This window comes from Charadrius vociferus, unplaced genomic scaffold, assembly GCF_000708025.1.
Source record: "Charadrius vociferus isolate BGI_N301 unplaced genomic scaffold, ASM70802v2 scaffold321, whole genome shotgun sequence".
Taxonomy (NCBI): Eukaryota; Metazoa; Chordata; class Aves; order Charadriiformes; family Charadriidae; genus Charadrius; species Charadrius vociferus.
In genome coordinates this window covers 1,690,154-1,706,896 of record NW_009646934.1, presented here as the reverse complement: position 1 = coordinate 1,706,896, position 16,743 = coordinate 1,690,154, and the positions used below count along the sequence as shown (strand labels likewise).

Here is a 16,743-nt window from a genome sequence, read left to right as displayed (position 1 = left end):
ACGCTTAGGTTAACGGCTGTAAATTGCTATTCTAATAACTAATGTGGTTATGGGCTATAGATTTTGACCTCTCTAAATGAATATACAAATTAACACAAACGTCACAATTGTTCCCTTATTATTTCGAAGGGCTTCCCTTTCACATTAGTGTATCTTTTAGCTTCAGTGCAGTATATTTCAAGACTATATAGTGCCCAAAACATTGATGAAATGAGAAGAGTCTTCAGTTGGCTAAAGACAGTCTTACAGATGATTGAATTCAATTACTGATTTTTAATAAGCATGAAATGTTTCAGGCTGTCACCATTTTTGGAGTCAGTTTAAAAACTCTCTACAAAAACACTAGAAGGAATGACTTTGCTCCTTTTGTTGTTGTTGCTGTGCAATTATGATTGCTAGACTTGGGAATCTTAAGTTTACTTGTACTTTTTATGTACGTTGTACAACTTTCCTCCAGCTTCATCAACAACACAACCAACCTCAATTGGAGAATTAAGGTTAATCTTTCAAACAATACTTTTATTGAAAAAATAAATAGTGAAAATCTGTGTCCACCATACCAGCCTCTTGGAAGCAACTGAGAAGCTGAGTAGATACTCATCATTCCTCAGTATAGAGTTACTACCTTGTCCATGACAACGTGGATATTGTTATTCTGAATCCTGAACTATAATAGCACAATTGGTTTGGCCATAAAAATAGTTCCCTTAAACATGTTGAATGACAGAATGAATGTTGTATCCTTGTACCTCCTTGCGTAGGCGAGCGGTGAGCTTGCCTTTTGGGTTCTTTACTTGCTTATTCAAAACTGGTATTTGGTGGTGCAGCCGTGATTGTCTAAGGGTAGAAGAGAAATGGGATTGGTGGGAAATAATTTATTTTATTAAAGGCTTTTTGACTCAGCACCTCTTTGAAATAATAATCGTGGCGTGGTTTAAGCTGAAGTAATTAGTTAGATGTTTCATTTTAGAATTCAGTATTGGAAAAATTGGAGACAGTCTTAATACTGCTGTTTCATCCTCATCGCCTTTGATTTGCCAACCACTGTTGGCTCTGTCGCTCATAACACATCTTGGGCTGTTCTTTGTTAGTGTTAAGTGATTCTTCTTGCCTGGCTCTCCTCCTCTGCTCGGTGATCTCTCCCATACTTTGTCCTTCAGATGGTTTATTTTATTTGCCCTCCGGCTTTCTGTGCCACAGCACTCTTCTCTGATCCCTATCTCTTTTCCTTCTTTGCACCTCTTCTCTGGGTATCTCATGAATCTATTCACTATCTGTGCTGCTGACTTTCTGGTCGGCCTTTTAATTACAGCCTTGTCTCCTTTTATCTAAGCCATTATCTACACCTGTCTCTCTAATTCTCCCCTCCATGTTCTCCTTGTTGAGGTTTAGCTGTCATCTCAGCGTGTAAAAGCCATGACTATTAATCTCTGTTCTAATCCTCCTCTCTTGATAACCGAGCCTCTGTGGCCTTTCATATATGTGGTGTATCTAAATCTTGTAGACAGTTTCTGCAGCGTTCGCCAAAATTATAACATTTTCCTTTCCAGCCACATTTACAACACTTGCCCAGCCTTTTAACCCACGTCTCCTTCATCATTTTGCAGTTGCTGTTTTTATTCTGTTTGCATAGCACCTAGCACAACAGTACCCTGTCATTATTATAATGAGAAATAGTTATAATAATTATTAGTGTGTTTAACCGATGTCTAGTTATTTGTGAGCCATTAATTTTGAATGTAATGCATTATTCTTCTTATTTCACAGAAGTGTGATATACACACGTGGAATATTATTTACTCTGAATTCATTAATGGCTTTAAGTAGTGGTTTAAATTGTTAATGTTATCTCATGATTTATTTATAACATAACTATATAGTTTAAAATAGTAATTGTATTGTAAATATCATTCCTTGTTATAGCTTACTTGAAGGAATGCAGACCAGCTTTTTGATGTTAACATCTCAAATTATGCAAACTGTAAACAATTTATAAGCGGATTCGTGCTTTTTCTCATAAAGACAAGTTCGTCTTATACTTAAAATCAGGGAACGGGAGATAAAATTGTCTTCTACTTTATATTTTTGGCGTTATTTCTTTGAAATGATGAAACAAGTTAGAATGCTTTCTAACAACTTCGAAATATTAAAGTGCCCAGGGACAGGATAGGGATGATGTTTTGAAGGCAATAAATATTTCAGCTTCACATTTCAGTCTTTCTTCTTCATTCCTTTGATCTGGCTTTGGTTTAGTTATCATTCCGCTTGAATGACTTCACACTGTCTTTCTTCCCCTCCGCACCAAAAAGAAGTGTTCTGCACATATTCCATATGTTTGGGCGCTGGCGGTGTAGGAGAGCCCTCGTGGTCCCCGGTTGTTTGCTGGCAATAACTGCCTCTGCAGCGGGATGCTCCGGCCACAGCTGCCACGGGGACACTTGGGCTCGAGATGCAGTTTACTGAGAGAGCTGTCACTTAACTGTCACTGTTTGTTACAAATAGCAGAGCAGGAGAAGTTGGGGGTTGTGTTTTTCGGAGAATTGTTATTACTACTGAAGCATTGTTCTTTAGCTGTAAACTAAACCAGTAACCCCTTCTTTCTACAAATATATGGTATTTTAGGCCTTCATGCATTATTTCTGTAGTTGAAATAGCCCGCATTCTAGAAATTAAATGAGAGGGGCTGTTGCGTGGATTGGTTTTTAATGGTTATCGCACCCGGCTAAAAAGCGGTGTCATGGATCTTGCGTTTGGCTCTAAGTCGATGAACTGCTGCAGGGATGTGTCAGGGTCCCGGGTCACTGCTATAGGATCATCTATACGGGAAGATATGTGTCTGTACAGGTACTCATGTCTGTAGCTTATACACAAAAGATACTAAGGTAAATTTCCCGAATTTTGCTTTTGCATGGACGGATCATTCATGTTTTGGTGACGGTTATGCTTTTGGCTACTCAGTATGCTGTGTATTCTCTTCTCTAGCGAGTTGTCTTCTTTGGGAACGTGTTTCTATCGTTTTTTTTTACATTTAAATGGACTCTATAAATGGTGATAACAGATTTTGTTTCAACACAGATTAGTAGAAGAGTCGATTTTTTATTTCTTGTGTCAACAAATAAAAAGTAACGTGTTTAGACACAAACCCAGCAATACCCTTCCACCGCTGCCTTTTGCAGTTTGGTGGGTAGTGAAGGAATTTTCCCTTAGAAATATTAACATGTGGGGAGGAGAGGACGGAATGGGCAAAGACTTGTGTAAGTACAGCAACTCTAGGGTCAAATACCTAGGGTCAGTGCAGATATGCAATGTGGGATCCTCAGGGTAATTAGGAGAGCAGAGCCTTTCCGAGCAGGTCACGGCTTCGTCAGTGGGACGGAAGGCTCAGCCCTTACTCCGCTGTCCCGTGCCTCAGCCTTACAGAGACACTCATTTTTGTCTACAGGCATAAACCCAGACTCGTGCTAACCTGTGACAGACTTAGACCAGAGTTGAAGCCTCTCCCTCTTGTGGAGTCCCTCAGAACCTGAGTTTCAGCAGCTTTATTCCTTGGCAAAATGCATCCTTACCATAGAAATTCCTTGCTCCGCTTTTGTGCTCCGCTACAGTCGGGAAACAATGGTCTGTTTGGACACAAGAGGGTTTCCACTGCTGCCAGCAGCATTTGAAAACCTAGCAAAGAATTTGCATATTCATGAATTAAAGCCTGGTGTAATTTTTATAGGAAAACATCAGGATTTTCACAGTCTAGTTGTTACTCATATCACTGAAAAGCGCTCTCAGCTACGCCCTGGGTGCTTGTGTGTGGATTTGCTAACGGGATGCGAAACTCACCGTCCCCAGAAGTTGTCCACATGTGGCTTGTGGAGGGACACGTTTTGTCCCTGCGGACGCTTGCAGGCAGTCTGGAAGGGTTTAAGTGGTTGAAGAGGCTGTGACCGAGACAGGTGCATCTCCCGTTCTCGTTTGCTGTTGGTCAGCCCGTGCTCTCGCACAGGGAACGGAGGACCCTGCGAGTGACAGTGCTGGCTCCCACCACGCTTGCTGCGACATCTGGAGTTTATTTAATCTCTCGTGTAATTCCCTGGATTGCCCCGTGTTTCGTTTACTTCACTTGCAATGCTGTAATGTCTTTCTGCGTTTAGTTGTTACCTCTCGGAAGACATTTTACGCAGCAAGGAGAACATTTACGATTAAGCATGAAGAAGTAGTGTGTAAGTTGTTTCTATTTTCCATTTATCAGCACACTTCAGAGTGCTGCTTTCTGAAATTGCAGTTCTGGACTTCATAGTCAACTTTCGCTGAGATGGCTTGTGCTCTATAAGATTGCTAATTCTGTTGCCATATCCTTTATACGCTGAAACAAGAGGAATTTGCTGCTTTTTAAATTGGGGCCAAAGAGTAAATTCACCCTATTTTTATATTCAAGCCGGCTCAGCTTTAGGGGATTGAAGTGATGTAATTGTATTGTATTCGGCCCCACAACTAGTCCAACTGAAAAAAAAATAATCTTCAAAGTGAATATTTTAGTGCTTCATGCAAGGCACATTGCTCAGTGTCTTGGGAAAAAAAGTAAAGCTTTTCTTATATTTGTGAACCGTGGGCCATTGTTGTACATGTTTTGTAAGCTTCTGTACAAATCCTGAGTGCGCCAGCTCCCGCATCCTTAAAACATGAAGTTTTATTCCTAGCTGTAATGAGATGTTGCATCTATTCATGGGATTAGGTCCCTAAAAGAAATGAAGGTGCATAAACCCAGAGTCCTAAAAGTTTACATCATAATATTTCAAAATAAAAATGTATTCCTCGGGAAGAAAATGTATAAATTTGGAGGCTCACTAACAGCACAAGGACTGGCACCTTGTCCTTTTACGTTTAGATCTGTTGCATTTCCATCTGACTGGACCAAAAATGTTTTTCCAATGTCTCTTGACGCTTATCAGGGTGTATATGTTTGAATAAGCTATGTTGGAAGTATTAGATGTATTTTGCGGGGAGGGAGATTTGTTACCCAGTGCCCACAACTGAATTGAGGAACTTCGGGAGAAGAAGTTGAGTTTTTCCCTTCTCGGTGTTTCCTGCTGGTGCTCAGCTGGAGAACCCTGCTGCTTCCCGCTCCCACCTTCTCTTGTAGGGTGTCGAGCCCTGTGTCGGTCTCGGAAGATCCTTCAGGCTCTTGTGTATTCTTTCCTGTGAACCGCTGGTAGGTAAGGGGTTGTTGGGGTTGTTCAGCCTGGAGAAGAGAAGGCTTATAGCGGCCTTCCAGTCCCTAAAGGGGCCACAGGAGAGCTGGAGAGGGACTCTTGATCAGGGAGTGGAGTGATAGGACGAGGGGGAATGGCTTCAGACTGGAAGAGGGGAGATTCAGATGAGGTATTAGGAAGAAATGTTTCCCTGTGGGGGTGGTGAGCCCCTGGGGCAGGTTGCCCCGAGAAGCTGTGGCTGCCCCATCCCTGGAGGTGTTCAAGGCCAGGTTGGACGGGGCTTGGAGCAACCTGGGCTGGGGGGAGGTGTCCCTGCCCAGGGCAGGGGGGGGCACTGGATGCTCTTCAAGGTCCCTTCCGACCCAAACCATTCTGTGAATCTATGTTTTGTTGTGGGAGAGGGGGACGTGCTCACCATAATTCAGTATCGAAGAGCTATTAACTTAAAAGTGTCTATGTTCAGCAGCTCCCTAGTACATGGCTTTCAGGGGGATAATACACCAAATGCCTTTGCAGCCAGAGCTGATGGATAACTGACTCATCAGACGTTAGATCATTTTTAGCACTGGAGGCATTGTTGGTGTGCCCATTCTGAGAAATGTCTGAGGATTTTTGTACTTGCAATTTTGATCTTTTGGATCCTCTGTAGTAGAAATTTAGATCGTAGATGGTCTTTTTGTGAGTTGAATTTAAATGGGGGAAAAAAATGTTGCTTTTGGTGGTGTTTTCTTTTTTGCTGTGTAATTTTTATTGTCTCATAAATAAATGGAGAATATGGTAACTTAGATTAATATCCAGATAGGCTTTCCCCTCAAAGGAGTTTAGAAAATGGAATTGCTGTGGCAGCAGAAATAAAGCGTATCTATGTAGGGCTGATGGACACTCTCTAGCAAATTTGAAGAAAATTTGCACACGCTGTCCTGTAAGCACAAAACCAAAACCCCTAAACAATAATCATCAAAAATGCGATACAGGATTTTGTTCTTGTTTTGCTCCAGTTTCTGCTGGGTGAGAAACGTGTTTTCCCTTTTCTGTAAGGAAAACAGCAGTCTCCTTATGTCTCAATTTTCCATCAGCTGTAAGTAAGGTACTGAAATCAAATATTTTTTTTAAAACACACATAATGAAAAAACTAAAAGTAAACAGTAATATACTTACTCAGGGCTTGTGGCATTTCTTTGATCTCTCTGCTAATCGAATTACCCTCCTCTCCTGCACTGCAAACGGCCACTTTGTGAAGATGTAGGATTATGTTCTTTGTCCCATTGTCAAAGTCTGGTATGAAAACCGCAGAAGAGGATGTGAATACTGTAACTTTGGGCTTGGCAGCTTCCTGACCTTTAGAAAAGGCTTGCTCAGTGCTGTAATAGCTGGTTCACTGCTGGCAAGGTGACAGCCTCGATGAATTAGTTGGTCTTTTCCGTCGCTGGTGTGTCAGATTCTTTGTTTTATATGGAAATAATTTCTGTCAAAATGGGAAATTTATCATGAGGTACTTCCTCTGCCTGTAAAATGAAAATGTCAACCGCAGGTCTGTTTGAATGCGGCTGCTGTTACAAACGGCTGGTGGAGCCAGCTTTGTCCGTTGATGCCCCCATTGTGTTCCCCTGTGTTTTACCACCAAGGCAGGCGGCTCCGCTGACCTGCCGTAACTGAAACGTGTGCTCCAAAGTTAACAGCGCTGCCTGGTTGTCTTCTGTGCGAAGAACCACGCCAAAATTTCCTAAATATTTACAGGTTATCAGAATTTTTGTCTGTGATGCATCAGTGCGGGGGACGTGTCTGTTTTTTAGGGGTGCATATATATCTGTGCATCTCTGTACATAAAATGTTATACGTGCTTACCTATCGATACGCTATGATGTCTTAAGAACCCCAAACCGATTTTTATACATGTATCGACATCAATATGTCAAATAGTATAGGCCCTTAATATGAAATATCTTTGCATAAAGATTTACCATCTGTCATTACTTTAAAGGCTGACTAGATTACAGCATTATGGGTTTCTAATAGATTAAGAAGGTACCGTATGTCACGCATTACCCCGCTTTGCATTTTGATACATGTCGAGCAGTGAATAATCCTGCTGCTTGTCTGAGGAAAGATGGCACTGGGATAACTTTTTTTTTGTTTATTTTTTTAATGGGAGAAGATGATCATGCTGAAAGGAATTCATTTAAATGTCGGGGGGGACAATATACTTTGAAAGTCGAGATTAAAGAAAAGGGGGTTGTAGAGCGGGTAGTAAACCGTTCAAGTCGGCGCAGACTGTGGAGATGGAGGCACTGTCGCAAGCTACGAACGCTGTGTTTAGGTGTGCGAAATTCAATAGGAGAAAGCGCAAATAACTCCAGCCTTCTATTCCCTTCTTCAAAGTATTGCTACGGGAAGTTTGGCAGAAGCCGGGACAGGAAATTGAAATCTGAATACTATTTTAAACTGATAGGGTTAAAGGCCTCTCTTTTACACTAGCACACTTGTTCTTTTATTTGATACTTGAACTCTGAAAATTTTCTGTGACTTTCTAGGGAGAAGGAGGAGCAGCTGACTCGGGTGACAGAGGTACAGAGGCTGCAGGCCCAGCAGGCAGATGCTGCCCTGGAGGAGTTTAAGCGGCAGGTGGAGCTGAACTCAGAAAAAGTCTATGCTGAAATGAAACAGCAGGTGAGGAGGTCACAATGCCAGCCTCTCTGAAACTCTGTCTCAGTAGGATAGCATATTCTGATCTTATAATGCCAGAAACATGCTTCACTTGAGAGTGCTACATCAAAATCTTTCACAATGTAGTGTCTTTGCTCGCAAGTCAGAAAGGGATGTTAGCAGTTGTTTCATCTTTCTAACAAAGCCAGAATTGTCATTGTTATAAAGATAGCTGCGGTTATGATACTGATTAGGGATTTTTCAGGAGTGAGAGGATAAAGTGTTAGTTTATACACCCCTGCGGAACAGCGTTTGTAATTTTCCGCTTAAATGTGTGTCTCTTCCTACTCTTTTCGGAACGACTCTGTCTTCCGTTAATGAGGTCTTGTAATCAGTTAGAGCCCGAGCAGGGGCAGAGCCATTGTGGCTGCTGGCACTCATGTGCAGAGGACAGAAAAATCCGGTTTTCCATCCCTGAAAATTAGTAGCAGGAATTTATGTAAAAAGATTTTAGTGTCTTAAATTCCTTGTGGAGCAAACAATAGTTAAACAGTTGCCCCTGGGATTTTACAAACGCAGCGTGATGAGTGAAATAAGGAACAAGTGACTGGTGATCAAAAAGAAGGGGAGAGATGGGAGTATTTCCTTAACTTGCTCATGTGGTCGAAATCTCTCTACGTGTTTCAAGCTTGTAATTCTACCTGACCTTATACTCGGTTTTCCAGCCTCACCTATCATATCCAAACCTCGCTGTTGACAGTAGGATGCTGCAATCTGATATTAGAATGGATTTCTGAGCATGCTGGCCAATAATCTAAAAAAAAAATAAAAATCTTTTTGCTGTTCTCGTGAAGTTTTTTTTCCTGGAAGTCTTCAACAAAAGTGAGAAATTAAGTAAGGCATTTCTGATATTTTTAAGACCCGTGCAGACAGCAAATAATAATACTTGGAAATAAAAAAACCCCAAGAACAAACTTATAAAAGCAAGATTTGTTCTGCAAACTAGACCCATGAGGGCAATACAAAAAATCCTACAATTTTAATCCTACATTTTCTGTGCCGTGACACTCTCCTCCAACTTCTTCACGATGACTTAAAATAATATCTTATTTCTGCTCCAAAAAGGATATAGTCTAATTCTGGAAAGACTAATAATCATTTCATTCACTTAAAAAACTCCAGCAAACAAAAGCAATCCAAAACAAAAAAAAATGTGCAGAAGAAGTTGGAAAACTTACAAAGTCAATTGTCATTTTAAAATGACTGAGTTTTTTCTGCAGTGTTGCTGTGTTCTGGAAAATTTTGAAAATAAATCTTGCTGTACTCCAAGAACCACTCCTGGGGTTATTCTGTCCCTACTTGCATGCTGAACTACAGAAATAGTAAATGATACTGTACGATTGCGCAGTACTGTTTTACAGGAACCAAGGTTCAAGGAAATACATCAAAGAAACACTATTGAAGCGGTCTTCGTAGCTTTGTCCTTTCTCATCCTTCTGCACGCGCATACTCTTCAGATAAATCACCTAATCTATAATTAGATTATAACATATTGGAAAATTCTATTTTTTTGTGGTTAGGTGGAATGTATTACTTCCAAAGCAAAAACCGTAGTAGCTATAGCAACACTGTACTTTTAACTACACGAGAAATATTGGGCTTGTAAAACCATTTTTTGGTGTGTGGTAAAGTTAATTATGGAGATAAGTAGAATGGGTTCTTGTCATTAATACTTGATTCATTGGTTTGATTCTGTGATATTTTTTTGCCATCTGCTTCCTATTTGATCAAGCTTGTGATTATTAAGGGTCATCTCATGCCCGTTGATGGGCGACTGGCACATTTCTAACTCTAAGATCTGCATTTTATTCTAATAGTAACTAGCAAAAAGAGAAATGACACATAGACTACGTCACGGTACTTTAGATCTAGTGTTTCCCGGGTTTGGCAAATAATGATCAAGAGTCCTCATTGCACTTGTAGGAGTATATGAACGTGACCTAAGGAGTAAAGCACAAAAGCCAGGAGAGTTAGAGCATCTTTGCATATGTTTTTACTATTTCACTTTTTAGAATGTTTTCATTCTCTGAAAAATAAAAATCCTTTAATAAAGTAACAAGATCTTTTGTTTTTCTGTCCTTTATTGCGCTGAGTAAAATATGGCTACGAACACACAATTTGAGTAAGTTTGGAGGCAGAAGAAATTATTCATAAAATATTCACTGGAGTCCCTCTTCTGAATAGCAGATAGTAGCAGTGAGGTTCAGGAACTACTGGAAGGATAGCTTATTCCTTTGTATCCTATTTTTCTACTTTCTATCTGGCCAACAGTTCCTAGTCTTTTATCTTCCTCTCTCGCTGCAGTATGTTCTAATAAAATGCTTTTTTGAGTACTGCCTTTCCCCTGGCTTAGAAGCGATGTCCAGGTCGATTGGCAAAGACATCTGTTGAAGACAGAGCGCTCCCTCAGGCCAAACAGGATTTTGGCTTCTGCTTCAGGAATTCATGTGTGTGTTCTTGTGGTACCACAGAGGGTTGGTGGCAGCACCGCTCCTCCTGACAGCTACGCCCCTTTTGGGCTTTTTTAGGGAGACGGTTTATTCGCTGCTTGTGTTGGGACGTAATCGCTGAGTACGCACTGCAGCAGAGCACTGTATATGTGTATTCCCCTGGAAACATGCCTGATGTACAGCTAACAGTTGTGCTTTTGATACAAAAGCTTTTGTTAATTGGGTTATGAAATTGCTTCCTTGATGCTGTGCGCTGGAATCTGTGGGACTCATTATTCATAGGCGATGACTATCTTCAGAGAACTTTACTTGCAGCCAAATAATTCTCTTTTAAGTTATTTTACTGATTTAATGTAAACTTACTTTAAATGTGTAGCTTGTGCACTGACTCACACATGAGTTCCCTTGAATTTCCACAGGCAATATATTTTTAGTGAAATATATTTGAGTTTAAATATGTCTAGAAAAAATATTCACTTAATTTTGATGGGATGTTCACCACTGTCAAGTGAAAAACCAAGCTAGTACTTTGTAATCGGGGAGTGGCACGGTGTAGGGGATCGCTATATTCTTAAGTACCTAATAATCCGGTATTCACTGAGCATTAATTTTCACTCCATACAAATAGTAGTAGTATCATTCTCAGCAAGTTACATTTGTGTCTTTGATGGTTTGCAAACAACTGTAGAAACATCAGGGCGTTTCAAGCTATGCCTTTTTTTTTAAAAAAAAATTAAATATTCCCTTTCTTTTACCATGTAGATGGAAAAGGTTGAAGCAGATCTAAGCAGATCAAAATCACTCCGGGAAAAGCAATGCAAAGAATTCTCCTGGCAATTGGAAGAGCTCCAGCAAAGATACGAGCAACAGGTCAGTGGGTTTGCTCCTTGGGGCGGAGGGGAGGAGGGACATCTTTTCATGCAGATGTAGGTCAGTTCCTGCGGCAGGCTTAGTCCCGTTGTCGCTGTGCGTTGCTGCTCCTTGTCTAAAGACAAAATTTATAGGTATGCAGAGCTTATGGGGTGGGAGATGGAGGAGGAAGAGTCTCCACAGAAAATATTTTTGTTTCCTCTTTGCAATCCTTTGTACCTCTGACTCTGTCAAATTGTTTCCCAGGCTTACAGGTGGCAACACCTATTTTCATAACGGCCAGATGAAATTATTTAATGCGTTATCTGTTTTTCTTCTTGTCAAGAAACAGCGTTTTGTTCCCTTTTTATCATTTTTAACACGGGGAGTGTTCATATGAATGCTTGTTTTGGCCCACTGATAGTGATTCTCATTATTGCAATGTAATTTCAGGGTTGGGAAATATTCAGGAAACGTTCGGGTGGAGACAAGAAAGTTGAGTTCAGTAGTGTTGTGAAGTGTAAAGGGGAGAAACAGGGATAGAAGCAGCCAAATTATTGCATGATACAGACTTGAGAGCTCGGCAGCTGGGACAGCCCATTGAACGCTCGCGCAAGGTGGTGCTTTGGCATGAAACTGGAGCGGTGTGTTCGGTAACACCTGTTAAAGGATGGAAAAAAAATATCTTTAGCAATGATACAGTTAGTCCATAAGCCTGAAGTTCTCCCTTATCAATGTTTTTGCATGGATATAAGTTTATGTTTCCACCAGGGAAATGTGGTTTCGTTTCTGTTTATCTTTGGTGCTGGTAAGAGGATGAAATACTGCAGTTGCCTTCTGGTACCAGACCCTCTCTGGCCCCTCTGGGAGGGGCTCTTTCAGCTAATTAAGGAACGGGATCACTTTGGTGGGTGTCGAGAGAGACCTTCACCAGTGCTTGGGAGGAGCAGTGGTGTGTTTTGCGCATGGCTCTCCGCTTAGATTTGAATCGAAGGGAGTTTGTTGGTTCGGATCAAAGTATTTTCCTTATCCTCACTCAGAATTGTCGACATGACTAGTTGGGTTGTCACCTGACAAAGGATGAGAAACTGCCCCGTGTAATAGATACATCGCCACAGGCTTTTTGTTTTACTGGGTAGTATTATTTCTGATTCTTTTATTTAAGGATTCAGGAATGGTCCAGGTCGCAGAGATATTGGGGGGCTTTTGTTTTGTGGATTTTGTTTTGCAGACGACCTCACTTGCCAAAAGAACAGTAAGAATTCTACCTCGCTGTCGTGATTTAGCATAATCTCTGGAATAAAGGCTTGAAATCACAAATGCAGTCACTACTGTGTAATCATGGCAATAGATTTTCTTCAAATTATTTATTCATGTGAAAGCCATTGCAATAAGTGCTTGCATTAGGCGTGAGGCAGTTTGACGTGTCAATTAAAGGCCGTACTGAAGGGAGGACGATGGGAAGTGCTGGGGTTAGTTGGGCATATGCCTTATGGTGAATTTTATTTTTGGAATTTTATATTTGCATCACTTTAGTGGTATGGTTGGTTCAATTTGCTTTACAGTTCTCATAATTTGTGGGGCATCTTTAAAGTACCAAGTAAGCCTTTATTCAAGGATTTTGTTCCCAAGTTTAGGAACATGATCTATAGAGAGAAGTACTAATCTGCAGTTCATCAGATGTTATGACAATCCTGTTCCTACCTACAAATGCTCTTTTTTTTTTTACTTTTAGTATACATGGAAAGAGCTACCAAGTTATGATAATGGCTAGAAGTGCCATAGTTTATTTGTTTTCTTGTATCATCATGCTGTTTATATTCAGACGTTATGGAGACAAGATCAAAAAAAACCCCAAACCCAAGAAATGAATGTGATACTGAAAACTTTTTTTGTCAATCTTTTTACATTGGTATTCTGTAACAACATTGATATTGTGGTAAACATCAATTAGAGCATTTTCCACTAAGAGATGTTTACTGCTTCACTATTATTTTGTTTAGGATCGCTCCTTTTTACTGTAAGAAAGAACAGCTAGACTTTATGAAACGTCACTGAAACCCAAGGAAAGGGTTTCAGCACTAAGCAGCTGAACAATGAGTGTCTCAGAAGAATTTTCAGAGGAATCCTGTTTATGCCCTTTTTTGAAATTTATTTCTCGTCGTACTTCATTTGGAATGTTCTTTGAAAGCTTGGAACGTGAAAAATATGTGACCCTTCCTGCAGATTGCAACGGGTTATCATGAGAAACGACGTATTTTCTGTATTGTCGTTTCTGCAGTACAAAGCTCCTTCAGCCGTGTGCCACAGAGCGGCATGAGCTCAGTTCTTCCACTCTGGATCTTTCCTTTCAGGAGTTCCAACTTCTGTTTCTCTCTATTACTCTCTATTTATGCTTCAGAACTTCTAAACTATTCTTAAAGCAGACTTTTCCTTGCCTTGTTTCACTGCATATTTCTTTGGTGGTTACTTGGGGACTGATTTAAACTGTTTAAATAGAGCAGCAAATTAGACTTGGTGGTGCATTTCAGCAGGGTTCCAGCAGATTTCCAGTTGGGAAATAGACACCCAACCAAAAAAACGGGTACTTTGGCTACCTGAGAAATGTAGTAATGGCTTTGAGATATTCTGCCTCGAGCGTCTGAATCTAATTGCCAAATGGAATTTATACACAAAGGGCAGGAAAATTCACCTTCGGGTATGTTTTGCATAGGTTGACGTGGTGAGTGGCAGAACTACTGGACAATTCAGTTGCCCATAAATTTAATCAAGTTGGTAATGAAGAACCAAAGTAACTGATGTGTTGTCCAGTTCTCCAATCTGAGAGACATCTTGGAAGTGTAGGAACTCGAGAGCTGTGGCTTTGCCTCTCTGCTTTATATGGGTGGTTGCCCGTGCTTCACAGGGCTCTCCTTGAATATGGATTTCAAAGAGAGTCCTGCTGGGAGCATGGACTGTTTGTTGTGGGGCTGAAAGATTGCTCTGCCTACAGATTAGATATACTGATATATATTATTTATCTGATATTTGTCTCAATAAATAACCTGATGTGTATTGATATATGTAATATCTTTTCCCTTGAAAAAGATTTAGGAAAAAACGATATGGAACCATGGCAGTTAATATTTTGTTAACTTTTCAAATACATTTGAGTCCATTATTAAAGCAAAGATGACATTTTGGATCTTGCAGTGTTTGGTTTGGGCTGTCACGTGTCACTCCTGGTTCCAGCTTCATCTGATTCAGCGCCACTTTCTTTTGAAGTATCCACTGAGAACGCTCTTAGGGAGAAACTGGTGGCTTTTTTTTTTTTTCTTTAAATATACTTTAGCTCAACTTTGTTCTACTTGCAGCTGTTAGATTTGAAAGTATATTTTGAAGAAAAAAATAACTCCAGCAGCACCACAGTTCCTATCTGCTGGGAGCAGCTGCTTTCGGCACTTCAAAGCCAGTGGACACCACAGCGAAGGCCTCAGCCTTTCCTGCCTTTGAAATGGCTGCAGTATCTATAGATGGGCTTTATGGCACCGTCAGCACAGGAAAAAAGGTTGTTTGGTTTTTTGTACCCCCTCCCTTTTTTTCTTTTTCTTTTTTTTTTTTTCCCCCTACTTTCTAATTCCATTCTCAGTTTAGCTCAAAATACCTGGGAAGTGTTTCTGCTGAAATCATTTTCCGCAAGCCCAAATATTTGAAAGAGCATGCGCCCAAAGTTTTCAGTAATGGATCCTAGGCAGGCAAATTTGACAGGTAAGTTAATGAATGTGCTTTTTTCCCCACATCCACATCGGTTGGGCACTTTCGGAAAGCGCCTCTCTCGGGGCGAGCTGTGGTACCGTGGCAGAGCACTCATGGTGGAACAGGGCTTCAGGCAGGGATGTTTCGCAGCAGAGTCACCTTTCTTTCAAGCAGATTTTCATAAATTGTCATGAATGGAACACTTTCAGTGAACTTTTGGAGATCCAAATGTTTAAACGGCATTAGCTTGTGCTTTAAAAAATATATATACAATAGGTCACTATGATCACTGTTACACCCATTTTTTGGCTATAAATGGTTGCTGAAGAGCTATGACTGAGTAAGTGTGAAAAAACTGAGATACAAGATTAGTAAGAGAGATGAAGTCTGTGAAATTTCATTTTCCTTGCAAGGAGAACGCAGTATGAAATAGCTGATGAATTATTGCGACAGCAGGATGGTGCTACTTGCTGAGTTATGGACTTACTTTTTGAGATCAGATGCCAACCTGAATGTATAAATGAGCCTTTTGTTTTGGTTCGTCTTCTCTTTGACTGTGTTTATTCCATTCTAAAATCATAATTACTCATGCTTCCATAGCAAAGTGGAAGGCTATTACGTGATAGCTCAAGAATCTCCCCGTATCTCAGGAAATCCTTTCTTGCGACATTTATTGTTGGGTTCTGACTTCTGTAAAACTTGTGAAAGAATAATTAGAGTTATCGTCTTGTCCTATTTAGCCAAATAGGAAAGAGACAGGATACCTTCAGGAATATTTTACTGGGTATTTAAAAAAATCCCTTTGAAATTGTGTTAAAGATAAGAGAAATAGTCTACACTTTTAAGTTGGGAGCAAGACAAAGGTGTGGTTGAGCTTAAATGTGCCTTTTATATTAAAGAAAGAGAAGGTAAGGAAGTGCAGAATCAGCTGGTTAAAAGTGAAAAAAGGATGGCTGTAATCTTACCTGCCAGCAGCAAGGACGAGTATGCAAGGTAGCGTTGGGAAATGCTTCTTATTTTAGCAGTGTGCTGGAGCAGAGGAAAATATTATTAAGAGGAGAGGAAGAATATTCTTTAGATCTTCCTGTATGTCTTTTCTTTTATAACTTCCTAGTGAGGTTAATTTAAAGAAAAGTGAGGTTCTCCCAGGTAAAATATGAATTTTGTAATCATAACCATTGTTTTTATACATAAGTGTATATATATAAACCAAACATCTTACTCAGTGCTAGCAGCGCCATTTAATATTAAGGTTCCAAGCACAGTTTCATGCTCAGTTGGTTAAAATTATTCTGAAGTGCTATTTAGATCAACATTTAACGGTTGGGCATCTCCCCTGCTAATTTTTAGCTGTTTAACTTTGTGCCAAGAGGTTTCACCGGTGCCTGGATGATCATGGCTGAGATGACGTTGTTTTACTTTTGCTTCAAATTGTAGCGATAATCCCTTGAAATGCTGGAGGGAGGGTATTTTTGACCGGGGCGTGTTTTTGTATTCTTCCCTTGAAGATCTGCTCAAGTGTATTTAGGTAATCAACATTGTTTAATTCAGGTGTTCAAGAGTTCAGCAGCTAAATATTCTGAGGAGTCTTGCTGAGAATTCCCGTGTCCTCTCTAGGAAAGAGAGTCAGAACAGTTTGTGTATGAGAGTGTGGTGTAAAGGCTGTGACCTCGTGAGAGAGGGGAAAATACAGTGTAGGTAAGGAATAGAACAAACAGTGGGGATTAAGCATTACACCAAGAAACTGCTGCGACTTGGGGATGGGACTTGGAAAGGAAACTCCTCAGGGAAAATAAGTTCTGTCC

At 40.4% G+C, this 16,743-nt stretch overlaps 1 protein-coding gene across 1 annotated transcript in view; it reads left to right on the top strand.

Moving 5' to 3' along the window:
- CEP112 (centrosomal protein 112kDa) overlaps window positions 1–16,743 on the top strand; it is a 176,094-nt gene that overhangs the window by 58,942 nt on the left and 100,409 nt on the right. Inside the window, exons 17-18 of the mRNA XM_009894772.1 lie at window positions 7,733–7,868; window positions 11,117–11,224. Of these exons, the coding sequence (XP_009893074.1) occupies window positions 7,733–7,868; window positions 11,117–11,224 (244 nt within the window). The remainder of the gene's footprint in view (window positions 1–7,732; window positions 7,869–11,116; window positions 11,225–16,743) is intronic.